At 39.4% G+C, this 22,085-nt stretch overlaps 1 protein-coding gene across 3 annotated transcripts in view; it reads right to left on the bottom strand.

Moving 5' to 3' along the window:
- SNX25 (sorting nexin 25) overlaps nucleotides 1-22,085 on the bottom strand; it is a 129,000-nt gene that overhangs the window by 73,247 nt on the left and 33,668 nt on the right. For all 3 annotated transcript variants that reach the window (XM_058524988.1, XM_058524989.1, XM_058524990.1), the window contains exons 3-5: nucleotides 14,023-14,239; nucleotides 7,585-7,757; nucleotides 5,727-5,913 (exon numbers count right to left, since the gene is read on the bottom strand). In XM_058524988.1, coding sequence (XP_058380971.1) covers nucleotides 5,727-5,913; nucleotides 7,585-7,757; nucleotides 14,023-14,239 — 577 coding nt within the window. The remainder of the gene's footprint in view (nucleotides 1-5,726; nucleotides 5,914-7,584; nucleotides 7,758-14,022; nucleotides 14,240-22,085) is intronic.

The following is a 22,085-nucleotide window of genomic DNA, read 5'->3' as shown; positions in this document are numbered from 1 at the left end:
TATGATGGAAGGCATTCTAGAACATACCCTTAGGATGGTAGAGCAGTGAGCTAGGAGAAGCCTGGCTCCTTGAGGAGGGTGGAGCTCCCACATCAGTCCTGGACCACCTACTCCAGACTTCTTTTATATAAGAAAGGAAAAACCTTCTGTACTTTGGTAAGTCAGCATAATTTTGTGGGTTTTCTATAATTTTCAGCTGAATCTAATCCTAACTGAAAAATATAAGTATCTCCTAATAGAAGTATCTCCAATCTATTCATGAGGTTAAACCAGTGGCTCTTAATCAGGGGCAATTTTGTCCGCCAGAGGATATATGGTAATGTCTGGAGACATTTTTGGTTGTCATAACTATGTGAGTGCTGCTGGCACCCAGTGGATACAGCCTAGGGATGCCGCTGATGTTCCACAATAAATAAATATAACAACCCCCACAACAAAGAATTATCTAGCCCAAAACGTCAATTTTGCCAAGGGTAAGAAACCTCAGGTTAAACACATCTCTCTGGAAGGCTGGTGATAAAATGCCTATTGTTCATTAAAATAAACATGGTAGAAGGATGAGGTGCCCTGATTCATCAATATTCTCCTCAACAGACTTACTATATATCTCAGTGACAGACAGTTTTCAAAGAATTAAAAAATAATGAATTACATGATACAACATCTAGCCAAGACTTCACCTTGGTAGCACGGAGAAGAATATTACATTTCAAAGAGATTCTCAATACTAGCTGCATGCTATAATCACCTGGAGAGCTTTTAGAAAATACTGATGCCCAGGTTCCACTCCAGACCAGTTATATAAAAATTCCTGGGAGGGAAGCCTAGCCATCTGTATTTTTCATGGAGAAGCAGATAATTTTCATAGAGTACTTTTTACAAATACACTGAAGAGCTACACAACTCAGCACTGGACGCATTCCTGGGCCACAATCTGCCTCCTCCTTCACAAGAGGTTCTATAAGGGCAGAACCTTCCATTTCTCCTTTGCTTAATGTTTACTCTGAATCCCATTTATCTTCAAAACAAAGAAACAGACAGTCCTTTCTCCAGCATGGTTGTAATTGTCGAGGTTCACTAATGGATGCGTCTTCACTCAGAACTTGGGTTTGCCTTCCTTGACTGTGGTCATCATCCCACCACCCACACCAGCAGTGGGAAATCTATTCAGCTGCCCTTTAATATCCTGCATCCACGTGACATTCAGATTTTTGGCTCCTGTTCAGTCAGCAGAGTTGATCACTGCTCCTATTAGAAGACCCTGGAAAATCAAAATATTATGCCAGTCCAGCCACCACATCCTCACTTCAACATCTTGGATGCCAGAAAAGGAGAGAAAAGAAGTAGCTACAAAGGACAGCGGGATATCCAATTGTAATTTTTTTTAAGCCTGGGTGATTCTAATATATGGTCAGGGCTAAAAACCACTAATTGACCATAATCGAAGGAAGCATTTCGAGCTCTATAATCCTACTGTGAAAGCATCTCATGCTGACTCAGAAAAAAACAAACTACCACACAACTACAGATATCACCTTCAAGGGTTTTTTGGTCTGTTTTTAATGCATTCAAGCCTAGCAGAGTTGAATGATTTTATTTCCTTTAGAAAATATGCATCTATCTTCTAAGTATGTATGAAATAAAAGTGGATGGTTTCACCACTGCTTAGTCTAAATAAGACACATTCCCTGCCTTAAGCAGCCCACCTCAAAATTTTATGGAGAGCAATTTGAAGATAGTGACCTAAAACATTAATAAAGTCAGACAGCAGAGTACTCTAATTGTTCCAGAAAAACAACAGAATAGTTCAGACTATGATTGAAGAAAGCAGCTCCATTAGAGCCAGGTGGCTGATAAACCTCATCGATGGAGGTTTTAGACAGGAGTCTGACAGAAAGCAATTTTGTCTGTCAATAACAGTAAGCAGACCTGACCCTTGAATAGGGAGCAATTTTTCTATCGGATAAACAATAAGCAGCCAAGTAACAAGATAATTTATGTAACATCACCTACTTTTTTGAGCAAAAAGATCAATCTCTGCCATTGCAGTTGTACCTGGTAGTCTTGCTAGTTGGAGCTGTGCAAGAAGCAGGCAATAAAGATCGGCCCTCAGGTCTGTTCCTAAGGTACAAGGAATAGGGACAACAGCTCCATGGATAAAAGATACACCAGGGCCACATCAAAGAGAACTAGCTGAAAGTCTATCATACAGCAAAGCCCCAGGAGTTGTCTCATAGCCATAGGTCCAAAGGAAGGATGCCTCAGGATAATGCAGTACTTACAAAAGTATTCAGAAAGTAATTATGGATGTGTGTTTCTTGTGTACGTATGTATATACACCTTTCACAGTATTTTCTCCTAACGTTCTTTGCCAAGCTTGTTGAGGGGACCATCAGTTCTTCAGGATTACCGTGATCCTCGAGCTGATGTGGCCAGATGTATATGACTCTTTCAAGAAGTATACACTCCTTGTTACAAAAGAATCTTTGCAGCCCTTCTAGGGGAAGTTATCAACAGATTTCCCAAGGAACTGAAAGCTTATGAAGAAATGGAGGTCAGAAGAATAGGTCATTCCAGTTGGACCCAGTCATTACATCAACTCAATTAAATCTGAAAATGTATTCTTTTTGTGTCTAATAGAGTAGGCACCTGAAGAGCTTGATTATCTAATCACTGAAGGACCTCCAAGTGTCCTCCCCATTGAATTTATAAACCGTTGGAAACACAATGCCTAACAGTAAGGTGGAGGACACAAAAGAGAATACAACGTACGGCACAGGGATGATACACAAAAGGGACACCCCTTCCTGGCGTCTGGACTCCGTCAGTCCTTGCTGGTGGCAGGAATATAGTGGGGGGAGGCGGTGGCAGGAAGAGGTTAGGAGTCTGCAACATTTTATTTTAGTCTCATTTATCAACAGTCACTGATACTACTACTGAAGATGCTCAACGATCACTCAAAAGGTATTCTTTCAAATGCCAAGTTTCCATCAACTGATAAATTGATAAACAAAATGTGGTGTATTCATACAACAGAATATTATTCAGCCAGAAAAAGAATGAAGTATTGATAGATGCTACAACGTGGGTGAACTTTGAAAACATTATGCTGAGTGAAAGAAGCCAGACACAACACAGACACAATAGGCCACATGTTGCATGGTTCCATTTATATGAAATGTCCAGAATAGGCAAATTCATAGAGACAGAAAGCAGATCAGCGTCACCAAGGGCTGGAGTGAGGGGAGGAATAGGGCATTACTGCTAATGGGTACAGGGTTTCTTTTTAGGGTGATGAAAATATTCTGGAATTACTGGCGATAGTTGTACAGCCTTTGAATATACTAAAAACCACTGTATTGTACACTTTAAAATGGTGAATTTTATGGTATGTGAATTATATCTCAATTTTTGAAAAAGCCATTCTTTAGTTCAGCATTTCTACTGCCCCTTAGGTCTCCCAGTGCCCAACAGAGGGCCTGCTTCCCAGGACTCCCAGTGTGCTTTCCTTCAATGTTGTCCTACTTATGAGATCAAGAGGAGGTGATGTCAAAGAAAGATTTAAGTGATCATACTGTTTTTGTTCCATCACATATTGGAGGGAAAAGGTAAAATGTAAAATCAGAATTTCTAGTGCAATCTTTGGCCACTCAGGTGAAGGCAATCCATGATGCTCCTACTGTGACAAAAGCAGGTTGTCGGATTATCCTGGGGTAAGAGATACCATGCTTTTGTTTTTTAAAGGACAATTCTTGCTGAGCTACTTCTTTACCTGCTACATGATGAACTGCCAACATTAAGGTATTCATAGCATTTCAAATACTCCTGAGCCTTTGGCTAATACACTTTGAAGAAGATAAACCATTAATTCTTATCACGATTCATTCATCTTATAATACAGGAGCTGTGCTCAGATACAAAATGACAGATGGTCCTAGAGTACCAATAGTTGATCATTCAAAATAATTAGTTCTGATAAAAAAATGTCTTTTGGTACCTTTTTGTTACACCATTAACTATGTCACCATGTGTGCAGTGCTGAAATCTTTTGTTCGATATACAAAATAGAACATTCATTCATAAGTCTGGAAGAAGAATAAATACTGATTGACTTAAGTACCTGCCACTATTGATCCTAGATTGTTACCTTACGCTCCCTTGGAGTTACTAAATAGTCCACGTCTGACCTTATTGTTTAACAGGGGGAAAATGCTTAAGAATTCAATGCATCCACCATTTATCAACATGAGGTATCATCTCATAAACCATGTCTTAGGAGGAAATTGTAATTCCACAGAGGGTGGTCATCATGTTACCTTGGTCACACCACATGTAGCACATCTGGGAACAAATATAAAAGCACCAAGTAGAGGAATATCGGAGTGTAGGTTTAAACAGCATCTCTAGGACCAGAGCTTGGTGTGTGTGTATGTGTGTTTTGAGAATTTTAAGGAGAACAGGAGGCGACAAGGGTGTCCTGTCATTGTGAGCTCTTTCACTTTCTATGAAATGACACTTTAAAAGGAGTCAAAGAAAGCCATGGTAACAATGGTCTTTGAGTAGATATAACCCGTAAGGCTCAGATAACAAACCTGGAATACTGGCTCTTAAGTTCTCTATCAGCTCAAATGTCACAGACATCAAAAAGGAATTTCCAGATTCAGGCATAAATAATCACAAATCTATTATAAATGAGTACCATATAGCTTATTCAAGATTACGCACACAAATAGAAGCATAAATAAAATCTCCAGAGATCATATGCTGTAAGAATTAAATTACTTGTAAACAAAATCATACAATTAAACCCATCATTATACATTTGTGGGACTTAGATTAACATGTGACATAGTTTACAAGAACACAATGCCATCTACAACGTATGTCCCTTAGATGGTATATTACTCAGATCAGAAAACTAAGCATAACCCACCTTAATGTTGACCCTAGTTCAGAGGCAAATGTGGCAAGTCTAAAGTCCTCAAATAGTTCAAAGACCCAATTTCAGCCAATAGTTTACTTTTCCATCAGTGATTTACCAAAATTACTTATCAGAAGCACAGGTGACATACCAGAGTTTCCTCTCTTCCCCATGTATTCTCGTTTGGGGACACTAATACAGAAGGGTAACTAGAGAAACAGACCTAGAAAACCACAAACTATACAATATTATATAATCATACTGTATATGCATCTACTGTAGAAAGAAAAATAAAAAATAAACACACAAAAACATACATATCGACTCCTAAAATGTCTCAAGTACAATAAGGAAGATTGAACTCCTGTATAAAAGAGACTCCTGGGGTATATTTTAAATATGTTTTCTCAAAACATTAGTCAAGAACCCTTTATTCCCAAATGTGGGCCTCTGCATTTTCTAAGAAAAATGGAAGTCAACACAATGCTCTACAGTGTAATTTAAATAACACATCATCGCCTTCCAGTGCTTTTCTGAGGCAAGCATTTGAGCAGGTAAGCAGGTACTCCTAACAACTGAAAAGCTTTCACTCTATTATAACCTAATTATGTGAAAAACACCATACTTTGAACAAACTAATTCCACTGCTAAAGGAGAGGCTGGATAAATCTAGTTGTCACTGAACAGCAAGATTTATGGACTTCTTTATTTGTTTCCCTAACAACCACACTTTTTTTTTTTTACCTAACTAGGCAGAGGATGATAATTAGTAGCTATTGTTATGCTATAATTGAAGACCAAATACCTTAGTTGCTTCAAGAACTCAACATCAGAGTTGCTGTTAATAAGCTTGATGAACTCTTCATAAGAAGGAGCGTAGGTGTAGGCTCTCTTATGATGTTCATTCATCTGTTCTCTGTGCTCCAGCTGGGCAAGCAGCATCTGGTTAATATAGTCTGGATTACTTAGCAACTCCACTACTGGCTTCAAGACTGTGAGAAGGAGAAGAAAGCACCACTTGGAAAGGTATTCTCCTTTAAAGTAATTGTTTTTATGTCATATAATTGAAATTACATTTGGGAAACATTTTTAAACTACCCAAATGGGACACGCACACACCCAGCCGCCTATCCCTCTGGGTGTGCTACCTACTATGGCTATAAGCAAGTGGTTGTTTTAACAAATGAGTTAAACGTAAAGGAACAACGAAAGAAAGTCATTTGGAACCCAACTTGCTAACAAAGCTATGGAAATTAAGTATACTGATTTTTCTCTTTTATTTCTTTTATAAGGCTCAAAATGTTTTGTCTGCAGAAAATTGACATTCTCCCCATTGGTGAAACCTGACCTTAGGGAGGAAGTTGTTCAAGTCAATAACACTATTACAAATTCATCCTAAAATCTTCCCCTTTTCTCTGTGGTTGGCTGTATCAGCTAATGGGCTCAGCTGGCTAATCCTGAGATAATGCGATATTCAATCAATGCGTATCAAAAGCAATGTTATTTGTTTGAGACTCTGAGATAGGAAAAGTTTCTCTTAGATCATATTTTCTTCCCTGTTTCTTACCCTGGCTCAGCATTTCCCTGGATATACTCTGTTCTAGTAATCACATTACATTGTGTACAGTTCCTTTTTCATTTATTCCAAGTTCACAAAATTATGTATAGGCATTATCAATGAATCTTGTAGCAAAAGTATTTTAAGTAAGTGCACATTGGAGTTTGAGTCCAGATAGTCTTTCTTTAATGCATATATTATCGGCCTAGGATAACTCAAAAGCTATCCGAAACGGATGCTTCCCTATGGAGAGCATGAGGACTGGTTATATGTTATAAACAGAATGGACTATGCATTTGGCAATATGTTATATAAAAAATGTGTTTATCATGTATGGCCAAATGATGCCTTGTTTGAGTGACATTTAGATTTTATTTATTTATTTATTTTCCCCCCCAAAGCCCCAGTAGATAGTTGTATGTCATAGCTGCACATCCTTCTAGTTGCTGTATGTGGGACGCGGCCTCAGCATGGCCGGAGAAGCGGTGCGTCGGTGCGCGCCCGGGATCCGAACCCAGGCCGCCAGCAGCGGAGCGCACGCACCTAACCACTAAGCCACGGGGCCGGCCCTGAGTGACATTTAAACTTGACAGTCTTGGCCGGAGCGCACGCACCTAACCACTAAGCCACGGGGCCGGCCCTGAGTGACATTTAAACTTGACAGTCTTGGCCGGAGCGCACGCACCTAACCGCTAAGCCACGGGGCCGGCCCTGAGTGACATTTAAACTTGACAGTCTTGGCCGGCCCCGTGGCTTAGCGGTTAGGTGCGTGCGCTCCGCTGCTGGCGGCCTGGGTTCGGATCCCGGGTGCGCACCGACGCACCGCTTCTCCGGCCATGCTGAGGCCGCGTCTCACATACAGCAACTAGAAGGATGTGAAGCTGTGACATACAACTATCTACTGGGGCTTTGGGGGGGAAAAATAAATAAATAAATAAAATTAAAAAAATAAATAAATAAATAAACTTGACAGTCTTTCCCTTACGTCCCACAGTATACAAAGTCTGCATGGGTGTCATATAAAGTGTTATCACATTAGTGTGTAGCACATTCGTTTGCACAATTATCATCACATAAGTAACACCAATTACTTATAAAAGTCTACCTTTTGTCGTGAGAATTTCTGCAAGCATTATACGTAAGCTGAGAGATTGGACATCCTTTGAGGGGAGGAGACAGAGCACCAGAACCCGAGAGCACATTTGTAGGAATCTTACTTCTTCATCCGAGTTCCTTAAGCACGCATGCAACACAAAAGGCCTCGGTTGTTCTTCATGTCTAGAAAAATAAATAAATGAAGAAGGAAAAGGAAAGAAATTTCTAGAAACAATTCGGTTGTATACCATTAGGTAAAAAATATTTCAAATGGGCAATACATCGGTTTTAATAACTGTAGCCACTTCTCAACAAGATCAATAGTCAATAATTCTCAATCACAGACTAACCTTGAAAAATGCAAATACACGGCCTTTTAGGATTTCAAATCTTAAGTAGCATCAACAGTTATATATCACTCCCAAATCACAGCAACAACCCAGAAAGGTATGAGTATTTCTTTAACTAGATTATTTTTAAGTCTCAGATCTCTTCTTAAACATGATCTACAGCTTCATCTTTCAAAAAAAAAAAAATCTAACAAAGCATAAACCAGGGTCATCAGCCAGCTCTCCTGACTGGGTGATCACAGGATAAAAGATCTATTGGGTATCTGTACTGAGGAGAGGGTCTACGACTTGATGCTACATAACTGGATGACAAATTGCCTTCCGTGAGGCTCCCAAGTATTTTCCAGTCTTACCAACCTTAGTCACGGACTCCCTGTCAGCACTGACCCCATCACCATCCCAGGACAGTCAATTTGGAGGATTTGAGTAAAGAGAAGTAAAAAGTAGAACTTTCTATATATCATTTTCCCACAATCTCTTGATAGCAATTTAAGAAAGACTAGGAAGCTAATTTTTCTAATATCTTCCAGACAAGACGTTAAAGTTTATGGGTTTCTTATAGTAATTAACGGCCAATACTGGAAAGAAAAAGAAAAAAACACTAAACAGGGGGATGGAAGCATACTAGGTGCCACATAGGAAATGAAACAAATAAATGCATATTGGTGCCTTTATGACTAGCGTCTCCCAGGAGCTAGCTGGGATTTTTCCTTTTTTGGACTAGAGACTGAAGACTAGTTTCCAGAGTATGAACACCAAAAAAAGGTTTCCTCTTTCTCTTCTACAACAAGCAAGAGGGATTCAATCCTAACGTGCAAAGCCAACAACATGAACAGAGATTTTAAGAGTCAGCCTTTGTACATACACTGATATATATGCTGACTTTTTAAAAAATGGCATCTTTAATCATTTTAAACTCTAGCTATGCAGTCAGCTAGAATTACTATTTTAATATAGTAAGATTAGATGCTACTTTGTCATGTCAAGCACTTTTAAGGGTAAAACTTTATTCTACAATGTATATTTGGTTGATATTTATTGGGGGAAGTTGGCCCTCAAAAAATCCATTTTAACAAGAGAAGCTTCTTTATATAATATCAAAACCTCTCTCTAGGTATACACAGTCCCTTCTCTGTTCCGATGGAAGGCACAAAATAAAAGGAGCATGGTCCCCAGACTTCCACAAGTTCCTCTCCCGCCTAGAACTGAGTTAGGGGAAAACCTTCCGAGTGAGCCAAAGACCAAACAGCTAGTCAAACAAGTTTGATCTACGGTAAAAGGAAAGCTGAGTGCTCTCTGGAACCCTCTGCTGACTCTGAGCTGGATATTCCTATGGTGCCCTCTAGTAAGTGGACATCAAGCATTGCTTTAGAAGCCAAGAAAGGAACATGAAGCATATGGCTACTTCTGGGTTAGGAGATGTCCATCTAGCCTTCTGGTGGATTGTAGCCTCAGTCCTGGCAGTATCCTTCTTCAGTGTGGATCAATTATTTGCTTACTACAATTCCTACTACTTACCTCTGGGTTCTCATACCTTGAGTGAGCAAAAAGACATTAAACTTTTGTAAGTTTCATATGTGCAATTAATACTTAATCTCCCCGCCTACACTGACAAGTAGATAGCATCCACCATTTTATAGATGAGAATATTAAGGATCTGAATGGTTAACTGAATAGTCCAAAATCACAGAGGTAACAAATGGCAGAAAAATCCTTAAGTCCTGTTCCGTCTGACTCTCAAGTCAGACTCTTCACACTACACCATAATCAGAGATTACAAAGATGAAAGGGAAAAATATTTCAAAGATAAAGAAGAAAAATCTGTGAACAAAAACATTTTTTTCTAGGGAGGCCGGCCCCATGGCGTAGCGGTTAAGTGCCCGTGCTCCGCTGCTGGCGGCCGGAGTTCAGATCCCAGGTGCGCACCGACGCACCGCTTGTCAGGCCATGCTGTGGCAGCATCCCATATAAAGTGGAGGAAGAGGGGCTCGGATGTTAGCCCAGGGCCAGTCTTCCTCAGCAAAAAGAGGAGGATTGGCATGGATGTTAGCTCAGGGCTGATCTTCCTCAAAAAAAAAAAAACAAAAAAAACCAACATTCTTTTCCCTTAACCAGGATGCCAGTGCTTTACTGGTAAACAAAATGCAGAGATTATTAAGAAGGAGACTACAAAATTAAAGATGCTATTGATTTAACAGCATAAAAACAATCATTTTTAGATTTTCCTGAACCAGGCTGGAACAAGACAGATGGGACAAAGGAAGAAGAAGCAGAGGCAAGAATTAAATGTAATCTGGATTGGCTTAAAGCAGCAACAGAATGTTGGCCTGGAAATAAATACAGGCTGATCGGAAGCTGCTTCCACACAATTGCAACAGTCAATCAGAGGATGTGTTGCTTTTATTAATGCAATTTATTATTCTCTTGTCTGATGGTGGCCAATTTAATTGGGTGCTTCCCAGGCTGCCAGAGTCATTTTGCAGCCAATAGATATCTGCACACCAATGGAGATTTCTAGGATGAGGACACTGTTTACCTGGGGCAGACAAGTACAGCTAAAGCCATCAAACCTAGAAGCACTGCCTGCCAGTCTCACTGTGTGATTTGCAGAAGATGACGCATAACCAGATATTGGTTCTCCAGGGTTCACCTCCGGGGCACGATCATCTATATGCAAAACACCAGTGACCTATTGGCACTTCTTCAAATACCCATTATCCCAGAGAACAGTGGTAGATTTTTTTCTTTAATAAGAATCATCAACCAGAGCTTCCAGGCATAGCCTAGGTATCAGTAAAATAAATCTACCCTGGGCATAAGAAAACTAGAAGCCCAAAGAGAAGGAGTTTCTAAAATGGAATCAATTCTCTGTTTCTATTATTCTGATGCTGTACCCATAATATTTTTCTATTATCCATAACAGCAGTAATTTCAGAAGCTGGTAAATGTCTCAATGAAAAATATATTCTCGTGTTGAAATTAGGTAATCACAAAAATACCAAATTTCTCTAACCACTTGGTCTTCTCCCACACTGAAATCCATCAGTGTTCTAACTGGAAGAAAACACTGATTTAAAATACTGTCCTCTATCGGACCATAATTTAAATGCTTTCTTTTAAAATGAGCTTCTGCTGAATTCAAACAAGTCTTTGACAGTATCTACCAGGCAGAGCTGAGGAGCACTTTATATAACAGATGGCACAGCAACCTAGCAGGTGCTCCAAGGAGTTGGTAAACACTAGAAAGGAGAGGCTGAAGTTTTCGAGACTCTAGGGAGGTCACCCAAGAGACCTACTCCTCTCACTTTCCTTATTAGTTCACACAATTCCTTACTGGAAGTTACTTCCTCTATACACAGCAGTTTTCAAAGAGTGGTCTGGAGACTCCTGAGTGTCCTCAAGACCCTTTCAGGGGGTCTGTGAGGTCAAAACTATATTCATAGTAACACAAAAAGGTTATTTGTCTTTTTCACTCTCATTCTCACAAGCAGAGTGGAGTTTTCCAGAGGCTACATGATGTGTGATGACATCACCACTCTGATGGCTAATGGGAAGTGTGCTGTGTATTCTCGCACTTTTAAAACTTTCTTAGTTTAGGGCCGGCCTGGTGGCTTAGCGGTTGAGTGCGCGCGCTCCGCTACTGGCGGCCCGGGTTCGGATCCCAGGCACGCACTGATGTGTGGCTTCTCCGGCCGTGCTGAGGCCGTGTCCCACATACAGCAACTAGAAGGATGTGCAACTATGACATACAACTATCTACTGGGGCTTTGGGGAAAAAAAAAGAAGGAGGAGAATTGGCAATAGATGTTAGCTCAGAGCCGGTCTTCCTCAGCAAAAAGAGGAAGATTAGCACGGATGTTAGCTCAGGGCTGATCTCCCTCACAAAAAAAATAAATAAATAAAAAAATAAAACTTTCTTAGTTTTAATATCTAATACAGTAAATACTGACAGATATAATGAGTGGTGAGCTGCTAAATTGTTTAACACTTGGCTCTCCATGGGAAAAAAAGCTCTGATTTGTAGCATTTGCCCATTTCACAGTGTAAATACGCCCACCATGGCCACTTACAAGCTGCAGACGTGATACTGCTGAACTCAGCGCTGGGAAGCGATGTGCACAATCAGCTCTTGCCAACCAGTACAAGCTGGCTGCAGCACACCACAAGATACAATCTACACAAACAAAAGCTATTCTAGGTCCTCAATAACTTTTACTAGTATAGAGGGATCCTGAGACCACAAAATCTGAGACCACTGCCCTACCGTAATTTTTTCAAACTATGGGTTGTGACTCACAGGAATGAAATCAAATTTAGTCTCAAACCCATTTTAAAAAATGTTAAAGAACAAAAAATATCAAAGTTATCAGAGGTAATGAGTATTGTTGTATGAAACTGGGTCACAATACAAAATGTATTTCTTACTATGGGTCACAGTTTTTAAAAAGTTTGCAAAACACTGGGGGCAGCAAGCTGGAAAATAATAGGCATATGATGGCTCTGTGGATCTTGGCCTCATAAGCCTGAGGTAGGCAGACATGGGGAGAGAAGACGATTCACGGCAAGAGGCATCGGAGAATGGAGAGCTGTGGCTGCACAACCACACTTAGCAGCCAAGTCGCTGAGCAACATCCCAGGGCAGAACAGGGACTGCTTTCTGATAAGTTCACACAACAGGACTTTTCAGAAGAGAATATGAGTTGCCACTTGCTCAATAAGGATGCCAGTGCTTACTACCCTCTTCTGTTATTTTTAAATACTTTCTCTCTTCCCTGAAAGTAGAGGAATAGTAATGAGGAATAGTATCAGTGAGAACAGGCCACATTAACTGTAGGGAGCCCCACCTGAGTCCAGATCCAAACAGGCAGAAGGCTATTCATTTCAATAAGACGACTTTTTACGCACGAGTTAGAAGCGCTATCATTCATCACTCTCGCACTCACTCAAGAGTAAGACATACGTTTAAGATCCTATCAGCGAACTGAGAAAGTAAGAATTTGTTATGAGCACAGAAATGGTCTGTTGAAGTTCTCTTCCAAAGGCAGAGTCACCTCAGAGGCACAGACAAACCTTGTCAACGTAACAGTCTAAAGGGCTAACAAGCCTAATATTAGCAATTTTCACAATTTTTTTCACATTTCATGTTTCCACATTCTCTAATTACAGCCCATAAACTCCAATATTAAGTTCCTTTTAAAAATTGATTTTCAGGGGCCGGCCCCATGGTGTAGCGGTTAAGTGCACGCGCCCGCCGCTGGCGGCCCGGGTTCGGATCCCGGGCGCACACCGATGCACCGCTTATCAGGCCATACCGAGGCTGCGTCCCACATGAAGTGGAGGAAGAAAGGCACGGATGTTAGCCCCGGGCCAGTCTTCCTCAGCAAAAAAAGAGGAGGATTGGCATGGATGTTAGCTCAAGGCTGATCTTCCTCACAAAAAAAATAAATAAAAATCGATTTTCAGATCTTGTGATACAACAGAGCTCTTAACACAGAACTCACAAAAAGAAACAAAAAATTTAAACTTTTCTAAAAACTGTAAACTCACTGACATTCTTCACAGTATATAACACTATATTTAGGGCCGGCCCTGTGGCTTAGTGGTTAAGTGCGCGCGCTTCGCTGCTAGCGGCCCGGGTTCGGATCCCGGGCACGCACCGCTTCTCCGGTCATGCTGAGGCCGCGTCCCACATACAGCAACTAGAAGGATGTGCAGCTATGACATACAACTATCTACTGGGGCTTTGGGGGGAAAAAATAAATAAATAAAATCTTAAAAAAAAACACTATATTTAAATTTTCTAAGTACCCATAACACTAGAAATAAGTTCATGATAGTGCTGGCTCAGTAAAATTCATTTCACTGTTTACGTTATTTATAAAATTAAGCAAGTCTATAAAAGTAGTTTTGCATTAGCAAGTTATTTAAGAAGCCCTATTCTACCAGAACACCATAATTATCCCCCCCGAATTTGTCTACATTTCCAGCTAACTGTCAGCAAGATGAAGAATACGCTCGAGTTTTGTTTTGACTTACACCCTACTCAGTAAAAATATTTTAATGTGAAAAAAGGAGGAAGGGTTGTTTATAACAATTACCTGGCATTTGCAGCTTTCAGGTCACAGAAATGAGTGAGTAAAGTTCTTACAACATCATTGCAGACGACTTTAACCACATCCACGTGGCTCAGTCTGTGGCGCAGCTGTCTGGCAATTTCCCAAAAGTCTTCCAAGAGCAGATGGTAAAGCTGTCCCTCATCTCTGCTGAGGTTTCCATACCAGGACAGAACATAATCTCTGTAACTGTAGTCAAACACTACCAGGAATAAACAAAGCAATGAGTAGAACTTAGATGAAAGAAGCAAACACCAAGACAACATTTCTACTGGAAACTGGCCACTTGCTATTTAATATTTTCACTGCTTAAAATATAAAGACAGTAGAAAACAAGAGAAGACATACTCTTTCCTAAAATCTTTTAAAATGAATGATTCTCTCGATAAAGGGTTAATATCCAAAATACACATAGAACTCATAGAACAAAAAAACAAACAACCCAATAAAAAAATGGGCAGAGGATCTAAATAGACGTTTTTCCAAAGGAGACATACAGATGACCAACAGGTACATGAAAAGATGTTCAACACCACTAATTATTAGGGAAATACAAATCAAAACCACAATGAGATATCAACTTATGCCCATTAGAATGGTTATTATCAAAAAGACAAGAAATAAGTGCTGGAGAGGACGTGGAGAAAAGGGAACCCTTGCATACTGCTGGTGGGAATGTAAATTTGGTGCAGCCATTATGGTAAACAGTATGGAAAATCCTCAAAAAATTAAGAATAGGATTACCATATGACCTAGCTATTCCACTTTTAGCTATTTATCCAAAGAATACAAAAACACTAATTCAGAAAGATATATGTACCCCTATGTTCACTGCAGCATTATTTATGATAGCCAAGATATGGAAACAACCTAAGTGCCCACCAACAGAAGAATAGGTAAAGAAGATGTACTTCTTTAAAGCACATATATAAAGAAAACATATATACAATGGAATACCACTCAGCCATAAAAAAGATGAAATCTTGCCATTTGTGATAACATAGATACACATTGAGGGTATTATGCTAAGTGAAATAAGTCAGATGGAGAAAGACAAATACTGTACGATTTCACTCATATGTGGAACATAAAAAACAAAACAAACTAAGAAATGAAACCAAAACAAACTCATGGAAACAGACAACGGATTGGTGGTTACCAGAAGGGGAGGGCAAAATGGGTAAAGGGGGTCAATTGTATGGTGATGGATGGAAACAAGACTTTTGGTGGTAAACACGCTGTAGTATATACAGATGTTGAATCATAATGCTGTACACTTGAAACCTTTATAAAGTTATAAACCAGTGTTAACCTCAATAAAATAACAAAATGAAAGATTTTCATCTAACTAGAATGTTTGGGGTGTGGTAGCCCTATGTCTTGACACCAAACTATCTTATTTTTTTTTAAAAATAGAGCATCTTACACAGTGACAGTTATCAACTTCTTTCTTTTCAGCTCCAAATGCATCCTTTTTTGCCCTGCTTTATGATAGTGGAGCTGGACTCTGTCAACATTTCTTCGTCAACTGGCATAATGTTAAGTTTTTTCAGTAGAGGATGCTGGAGGGGCATGCAGGAGGAAGGGGCTTCTCTTCCTGGTTCCTTTGTGCTCTGACCATTCCTGCAACCTGCAGCGGATAGCAGCACGTGGGGCACTGGATGGTGCTCACCCCCAGCAAGTTCCAATGGCACCCGGAGGGCAGCTTCCCAGAGAAATCTCCTGGCACCCTGTGGGTGGCTTCCCCCAGCCTGCAGAATCTCCCCCAACTTCTCCACCATCAAGTGGGCCAAGGCTGTGCCCTCTCCACCGAGGCCTAGATCTCAGGTCTGGGGTGAAGAAAGAACCCTCCTCCAAATTTATCTCTTCCGAAAGTGCTTTGCCTCAGCCCTGGAGGTAGCAGTTGCTCCCATCATGTGCTCTTCCTATATTCTTTAGAGTTCTCTCTCTCTCTCAGTAGTTAACCCCATGTTAATAATTCTTTAAACTTTCCCTGTTCAATCACTGTGTGGTTTCTGTCTCCTAACGAGACCCCAACCATTGCAGGAAGAATCCCATATGTCACATGTGACACCAGGCTCAGCATCCGTGGCTGACCACTTCTATTTTCTTAATTTTGGATCAGTTCTATGTTTAGAACTAGAAAACTTTAGCTCTAGACCAGTGCTGTCCAACAGAAATATGAGAGCCACGTGTGTAATTTTAAGTTCCTAGTAGCCATATTAAAAAGGAAAAAGAAACAGATGAAATTAATTTTAATAATACATTTATAGCTATTATAGCTATCTAATATATCCAAAATATTATGATTTCAATACACAATCAATATTAAAAATTATGAAATATTTTGCTTTTTATTCATGCTAAGTCTTCACAATCTGGTGTATATTTTATACTCTCAGCACATCTCAATTTGAAGTAGCCACATTTCTGGTGTTCAAGAGCTACATGAGTATCATGGTTACCATGTTGTACGGGGCAGCTCAAGTCCACGTGGAGAGAAACGGAAGCCAATGTGATCTTTGCAAAAAATTAGGTCTTTTGAAAGATAAACATGTTACTGGGCTTATGTGGCGATGGCCCCAAGGGAGAAAAACATTTCGCCATACATTCCTCTTCAATCCAGTCCAGCTCAAGGATACCTAGGCTTTTTTTTCTTTTAATCACTGCTTATTTCTCAAGGGTTTTTATTTCTCTTTTCAAACACCACTTGATTTGGCTTAATTTCAATGTGACCATACATCGTTTCAAATAAATAATTTGCCCTCCTGCTCTGCTTGGCTTGTCTGCACACTGCTTCATCCCTTGGAATTCTGAGGAACAAAACGCAACTTGTGATCCTGACTTACTTCACACCAGGCACACAAACGACTAACCCATATTCTCAAATAATTTTCTAGAATTTAGTGGTCCTTTTAGTCAACGTGGTCACTGCACACCAAGGGGGAGAGAGGTCATGTTTCTTAGAAAATTGAGTAACAAATGGAATCTCCAGCTCAGGATTCATAGTCACCCTATGTGAAGGTACCACACATGGGCAAAAGCCCACAGGTCAAAGGGAGCACCATTTTGTTTTAATGTTCTGTGATGGCTTTCGTCTCAGAACATCTATGATGAAAGCGTATCCAATGCTTTTCCACATTTCCAGAATTTCTGGAATGCACCATTATTAACAATTTAAAAAATAGCATCTTAAATCTTGTAGCTCAAAAACATACATAGAGTGTCAATAATTTTGTTCACAGACACATATACCAAAGTTTAGATAAATCCTCAAAGTGATTCCATTGGCCTTAGTCGTGGAGATAAGATACTTAAGATAACTGAGCCTTATAGCTGAGAACGACTACTTGCCACAGACTAAGGGGCAGGCATTGAAAAGAAAAAAATGGTACCACCTCAATCTTTCACGATTCATTAAATAAGTATTTATGGAAGGCTTCTAGTATGTAAGGTGGAATAATCTCCACATCACTAACCACTGAACATGAGAGAAAAGGCAAAACCAACAAACAAATCATCTCCTAAGACGTTCAGCTATTTTCTGCTCATTTCCAGATATTAATTTGAACAAATGGTTGCTACGTTGTCTCGATTTTGCAAAAAGTAGCCACATCTCATCCCTAATTGGACTATGCCATTAAGAAGAAAGCAGAAATGGTTTCTGACCCAGATGTAAGAAATTATGGCAAAAACAGGAATGGGCCAATCCTATAACCTCAATTACCAGCAACAAATAGACCATGGTTCCCACAGAGTAATTGAGTTTCATCCCCTCAAGAAACTGAGGCTCCAGGGCGGGCCTGGTGGTGTGCCGGTTAAGTTTGCGCACTCTGCTTCAGCAGCCCGGGGTTCGCAGGTTCGAATCCCAGGCGCAGACCGACGCACTGCTTATCAAGCCGTGCTGTGGCGGCGTCCCATACAGAGTAGATGAAAATGAGCACGGATGTTAGCCCAGGGCCAATCTTCCTCAGCAAAAAGAGGAGAAGTGGCAACAGATGTTCGCTCAGGGCTAATCTTTCTCAAGAAAAAGAAAAAAAGAAATTCAGGCTCCAATAAGTGAAGAAACTTGCTCAAAGTCAAATAGGTGGCTAAGTCAAGTCTCTTAACTGCTAAACATTCTTCCTACTCAATACACTGTAGTCCTGCATGAAGGAGGAACAAAAGTCACAAGAGTAAAAGAAACAAGAGACACCTCAATAGCTTCCCTGTCCACTGGATAGCCAGATTGTTTAAAATATATTTATATGAAAAGATACGCAAAAGGCTGTACTTTTAAAAACTGCCCTAGAAGGCACAAATAGGATCAATGGGTAGAAGTCACAAGGAAGTTTTTTCCGCTCAGCACAAGAGGAATTGAATAAGAACATTAAAGCTACTCAAGGGGTTGCCACATTAGATGGTGAACATTCCACGCTCCATCGAGAGAAACTTTCAAACAAGCAGGATATCCAATTGACAAGGAAGACACAGAAAAAACTGCTTCCTGAGATGGTGGGCTGGATTGCACGACCCCTAAAGGCCCTTGTCTGTAAGGCCTTTATATCCTTATAAAGGACATCTGGACATCCCAGTGCCAAGCAACAAGAGTAGGGTGAGAGCCACCTGGCCACCAAAACCCTGCTGATTCGTTCATCTGTAGTTCTTTCTCTCTTACTCTTTTATTAAACTATAAGTTTTCATGCTACAGAATTTTTAACCAGTAGTAAATAAATCCACAGCCCAAAACATCTGGAAAATAGAAGCATTTTTTCTTTTGTTAAACATTTCAAATTATAGCAGGAAATTAACAGAAATTATAAGAGACTTCATGTTTTTAAAATAAGATCTTTACGGCATGCTAAAGGATTAATGTGAAGGGCATATTCACCTATATAATGTCCCATTGCATTTGTTAACCACACTGTATATGCTAATTAATATAGCTCTAAAATCCTCCTCTGATAATACGTTTTGGTTAGAAATTGGTAAAAATGAATATCGGCAAAAATCTGTACTCAGTAACAGAAATATGTGTTAGCCCCAGGTATATCTTCTATTGACAACTCATCAGCACCCTTCTTCAAGATAAGTATCATAAAAATATAACAAATATAAAAAGCACAAAATAAAGCGATGATTCTAAACATGTATTATATAACTACATAACACTCATTTACACCAGTACACATATGAACAAAATGTTTTAAAATATACCCTTATGGGTCAATTTAAGGAGCTAGAGAATTCACGTTCATAAAATTATTTTACGGTCTTTGTTAAGAAATAAGCATAAATAGCGTAATGGAACCACAATGAGACATGAAAGAACACTTACCCTCACTGCCAAGCAGAGTCTTTCTTCTAAAGGCATAATAACAGCCAACAAAAATTCAGGTGCTATTACCACTCAAATACATCTATTTTCTTGGACTGCTCTCAAGGAGATAAGTAGGTAAAGGGGAATCACTGAAGATTACAGGGAATGGAGTCAGATGATTAGAACTTTAGTTTTAGTCAGATTAATCTGAAAAGAAGATTTAGGGTAACAAAGTGGAGAAAAACTAGAAGGGAGGAGACCAGTTAAAAGGCTACCATGTTAGTCTAGACAATGTGATGCTAGGTAATCTCTATAAATTTTCAGAATAAGGAATGACTCAAACTAAGTAAAAAGTATAAAGAGAGCCATTTTTTCCACCTCTGCCTTTTCCCCAGAGCAATTCAGAGGTACACTCTTTCCTGCCCAAGAGGTCGAGTCCCATGGGTCATAAATGTCCATGACCCGAGTCTCTCGGAACCAAGAAATAGCCCTCATTCAATCAGGAACTGGCATTAACGGTAATAATAAAGACAACAGTAATTCCATTGTTCATACAGATGGCCCTTTATGATTTGCAAAGTTTTTAAAATGCAATTAATAATTACTATCTGTGTGCGGAAGGAAAGTCAGCTTCTGGGAAGATCTGGGGTTATTAGTTGATGTCACTGATTGATCTAGTCACTCATTCAACAAAACAAGTATACATATTTCATACCACTGGGTAAAGAGTCATGAACTGGATGAGTTGAGCCTAAAGGGGTGGGAGAAGTCATGGTCTTTCAAGTGTAAGCTCTCCTTCCTCTGTGTCAGCATCTAATTCTTGAACAGCCTAACATCCTCTGGAATTGGCCACAGAGGTAGCCTAGTAAAAGAGATTACCACAACAGGTTCACCTTATCTAGGACATGTTCCAAAGAAACTAAAAGTTTTGTTACACTTGGACAATGACATTGTAATATCTTCCGTTATCGTGATTGTTCTCAAGTTATGGCCTTTTGCATAACCTGGACAATTTACTTACGGGCACATTTACCAGTGAAATTCAGAAAAGTACTAAGAGCCAATCAAAACTGACAGAAACATCTTCACTTTGAAATGTACACGTAACATTAATTGCCTTTGTGAAGACCACAAAAAGTAATGAAAGTAATGGTGTTTCTAAGACATTTAGACAGTATCTTACAAGACAAAGTTCTGAGGTCAGTAGGTCAGTAACCCCAATACTCCAAAAATGATAAAATCTTACAAAGAACTGTATTTTCTTTTTTTTTTTTAATAATTTTATTTATTTATTTTTTCCCCCAAAGCCCCAGTAGATAGTTGTATGTCATAGTTGCACATCCTTCTAGTTGCTGCATGTGGGACATGGCCTCAGCATGGCCGGAGAAGCGGTGCATCGGTGCGCGCCCGGGATCCGAACCTGGGCTGCCAGCAGCAGAGCGCGCGCACTTAACCACTAAGTCACCGGGCCGGCCCCAGAAAGAACTGTAGTTTCAATTCAAGAGCTTAAATGGCAAGTTCTGAGCAAATAGCAGGTACTCAGTAATGACTGAATTAAATTCTCTGGTCCACATTAGCAACGTAATTCAGGGTAGCCTAGGGAAAATTAGGCTATAGACCTGAGATTCAATATAAGTCAAAAATATTTTTAAAAGTCTTTTTTTTTTAATCTCCTGTCAGTTTTCCAGGAAATGTAACTTTAGGAGAAACTTTTGAGGGCATCTGGTATAGAAGGATGGCTGATCTGACCTCTCAGAGAGACATACAGTTCATTCATACTATATCTAAACTGCTAAAATATCATTTTTTTATATTTGAAACTGGCTAACAAAACACAGTAATAATATACTTTAATCACCTTCCCCGGGTATGCCATGCAACTTCCAGCATTTGTAGCCTTATTAATTCTTATTGCTCCACAGAAAGTCTATCTGTATTATTTTGCCCTACATTTTTGAGTATTACTTCTTTCTTCCTTGTAATTCAATCTCTAAAGATTTAGGACAAATCCTAATTTATATTGAGATACAACACAAGCACACTTTAGCAACAACAAAAAAATCCACACATGAACATTATACACGCATAGATATACACACAGGCCTTGTATTTTACTCAACTCTTGGTAATAAACCTATTTTTAAATTATACATTCTAAAAGGAGTAAAATAGATATATAAAGATAAAATGGTAGAGTGATGTTACCTAGTTTAAATTAACTTCAGGGGGAAATGTTTAAATAAGTAGTTCATAAGCATTTCATATCAACTGAACTCAAACTACTGCAGCCTTTACAAGTGTCCCTGTTATTAAATTTTGCATGCATACCAAGAGATCCTCAATTTTATCAGTACAAGTCTACTACAGCTAGCTAATAATATTCAGAATTTCAATTAAATATACCGGTGCCAGGGTTTAGAAATGTAAATTAAAATACTCCAGAGATGCAAATTTTAATCACTACAGATTTTCTAAATGCTTATGAAACCTCTTAGCCTTCTCAACATGCATTTCTAGATTCTAATTCTTCATTAAATTAAATGTCCAAATTTTTTAGAAGGCAATTTCGGTTTTAGTTTGTTGCTGTTTTTAACAACTACTGTGAAACGCATCCATTTCTCTCCCAATAACCAAATTCATAGCAGCCTCTAGCTCTCTTTTTGGTAGATGATATAATGTTCAACCTCCTTGGACATCACTTTGCTTAAACAAAGGACAGGAAATTGTAAACACTGAGTATATGGTTAAA

The sequence above is a fragment of the Diceros bicornis genome, chromosome 29, assembly GCF_020826845.1.
Source record: "Diceros bicornis minor isolate mBicDic1 chromosome 29, mDicBic1.mat.cur, whole genome shotgun sequence".
NCBI lineage: Eukaryota > Metazoa > Chordata > Mammalia > Perissodactyla > Rhinocerotidae > Diceros > Diceros bicornis.
This window is presented reverse-complemented; position numbering and strand designations above follow the sequence as displayed.